The 2,500-nt window shown below is 47.2% G+C and overlaps 1 protein-coding gene across 3 annotated transcripts in view; it reads left to right on the plus strand.

The window, feature by feature from the left end:
• The window catches only part of LOC122257075 (uncharacterized), a 42,248-nt gene that overhangs the window by 38,510 nt on the left and 1,238 nt on the right, over positions 1-2,500 (plus strand). For all 3 annotated transcript variants that reach the window (XM_086536237.1, XM_043022135.2, XM_043022137.2), the window contains one exon: positions 2,035-2,500. This exon is cut by the window's right edge and continues 1,238 nt beyond it. In XM_086536237.1, coding sequence (XP_086392363.1) covers positions 2,040-2,500 — 461 coding nt within the window. In that variant the 5' untranslated portion in view covers positions 2,035-2,039. The remainder of the gene's footprint in view (positions 1-2,034) is intronic.

Here is a 2,500-nt window from a genome sequence, read left to right on the forward strand (position 1 = left end):
GTGTGTGTGTGTGTGTGTGTGTGTGTGTGTGTGTGTGTGTGTGTGTGTGTGTTCTAACTCCCTGCAGTGTGCGGCAAACGAAAATGAAATGATTTCTTATGCAAATCAGTAATATATTGCTACATACGAGCCATACGTAAGGGTTATGTCGACAGTTAATGGGTAAGCAGTTACTGTGGACAAAGGAGATTGCGAAGCTGATAGATCAACAAGATTAGCCGTGTTAGGAGTTTCTTTTCCTTGTAAAGCAGAGGAAAAAGTAAAATCGTGTTTACAAAAGCCAAAGTTTAATCATTAAAACAACATTGAATAGATGTAACCATTTTTGTTTCAAGTAGGATTAACTAACACAAGTTATTTATGTAAAGGAAAGAGGCAAAAAAATGATCATTACACGCGCATAGTATCCCTACTCGATAATAACCACAGATTTCGCGGGATGAAAATGAAATCAATCAACAGTATTTTCTTTTTCAAGACTCATGTGAAATAAGCTTGCACGCAGACTACCTCTAACGCAATCATGAAGCACCACAGAGGGATCTCGACAAGTAGATTCAGGTCTTTTTATAACAAGGAACATAAAGTGTTGGAACAAGTGTTAATATTCTGACGCTTGTTCTCCCTCGAAGGTCTGGCGCCGACCTTCAGTGCCGTCGTCACAAGCAATCAGATTCCTTCTGTGCTTTGTCCTGCATCTCGGGAACGCTTTGACATACATGATTTCTCTCTCTCTCTTTCTCTCTATCTATCTATCTCTTTTTCTCTCTCTTTCTCTCTCTCTGTCTCTCTCCTCTCTTTCTCTTTCTCTTTCTCTCTCTCTCTCTCTCTCTCTCTCTCTCTCTCTCTCTCTCTCTCTCTCTCTCTCTCTCTCTCTCTCTCTCTCTCTCTCTCTCTCTCTCTCTCCTTTCTCTCTCTCTCTCTCTCTCTCTCTCTTTCTCTCTCTGTCTCTTTCTCTTTCTCTCCTCTCTCTCTCTCTTTCTCTTTCTCTCCTCTCTCTCTCTCTCTCTCTCTTTCTCTCCTTTCTCTCCTCTCTCTCTCTCTCTGCCTCTCTCTCTCTCTCTCTCTCTCTCTCTCTCTCTCTCTCTCTCTCCTCTCTCTCTCTCTCTCTCCTCTCTCTCTCTCTCTCTCTCTCTCTCTCTCTCTCTCTCTCTCTCTCTCTCTCTCTCTCTCTCTCTCTCTCTCTCTCTCTCTCTCTCTCTCTCTCTCTCTCTCTCTCTCTCTCTCTCTCTCTCTCTCTCTCCCTTTGTTTCTCTTCTCAAGGGCTATATCCGGCTGTGGCTCACCTACATCATGGGGAATTCTGCATTTCGAAATTCCGGGAAATTCATCCGGCAGTCTGTTCCGTGATTGATGAACTAAGATTTTTTTAAAGTTTTCTTCATTTTATATTCTCTTTCTCCTTATTTTCCTTCTTTTTCATTTTCTTCGTTTCCTCCTCGTCCTCCCTTTCTTTTCTTTTCTCCTCCATACCCTATATTCTGTCTCTTAACACATGAATCCACAAAAAACACCCAAGAATGTTTCGAAAATCATGCATTTTTCTCTTCCTTGGATTAAGGAATGTGCGGCTAATGTGAACAAACTGTGTGAGGATTCCTTAGATTGGCAGACAGGGGAGGAGGGGAGAGGGCGGGGGAAGGGAGGGTTGGGGAGGATGGGGGACCGGGGGAGGGGAGAGGGCAGGGGAAGGGAGGGGGAAGGAGGAGGAGAGGAGGTAGGGTGGAGGGAGGAGGTGGGAGACGATTGTCGCCCTCATGATCAAGATGAAAATTGGAGGAGAAACCCGGGCCTCGGGCTCCTTAGCGACACCCTGCTATTACTGTCTCGTGCTAGTCACTCCGTTATGTCTTTTTGAAAGCTTTCTCCGCGTTTTTCTTCTTTTTTGCATGTGTTGATCAAAGAAATCCGACGAAATCCACCACAGATACACTTTTCAATAGTTCCTTTTAAGACTCAACCCCACGCGTCTCTACACACAAGTCACGATTGTAGTTCTTTTATCCAATCTGATTCCCTTTTTTTTCTTTTCAGGAAGAATGGTTGGCGCTGCAAGTCCCGACATGCTGTGTGGTCCGGAGTGCTTCATCGGACCCGAGGTGGGCGAGGACGGCGCCCCTGATCATGCCCTGCTCTACCGTGGGGGCGTCATCAGTATCATCGAGGCCAAAGCTTCCGAGCTCCTCTCCCAGGGGTTCGGCCCGTACCCTCATGTGAACCTCACCACAGAACACGCCCTTATCGTCACGCGGGCCCTGGCCACGCTCCATGCCCGCACCATGGTCACGGAGGCGTCGTCCGAGAAGAAGGTCCAGACGAAAGCCCTCTCCGGTAACACCACCGTCGCCGAGTCAACTTCACCCTCCGAGGCCGTAATAGGAGAAGAGGAGAAGGATGCGGTCGAGAAGGAGGAGCAGAGCAGCCAGGATAGGATCGCCGAGGCAGGCTGTGTCAAGGACAGATGGACAGCCCAGGTGTCACAGCTACACATTGTGGAGTC

Source organism: Penaeus japonicus, unplaced genomic scaffold, assembly GCF_977035675.1.
Source record: "Penaeus japonicus unplaced genomic scaffold, GWHDUDI00000001_assembly GWHDUDI00000004, whole genome shotgun sequence".
Classification (NCBI taxonomy): Eukaryota; Metazoa; Arthropoda; class Malacostraca; order Decapoda; family Penaeidae; genus Penaeus; species Penaeus japonicus.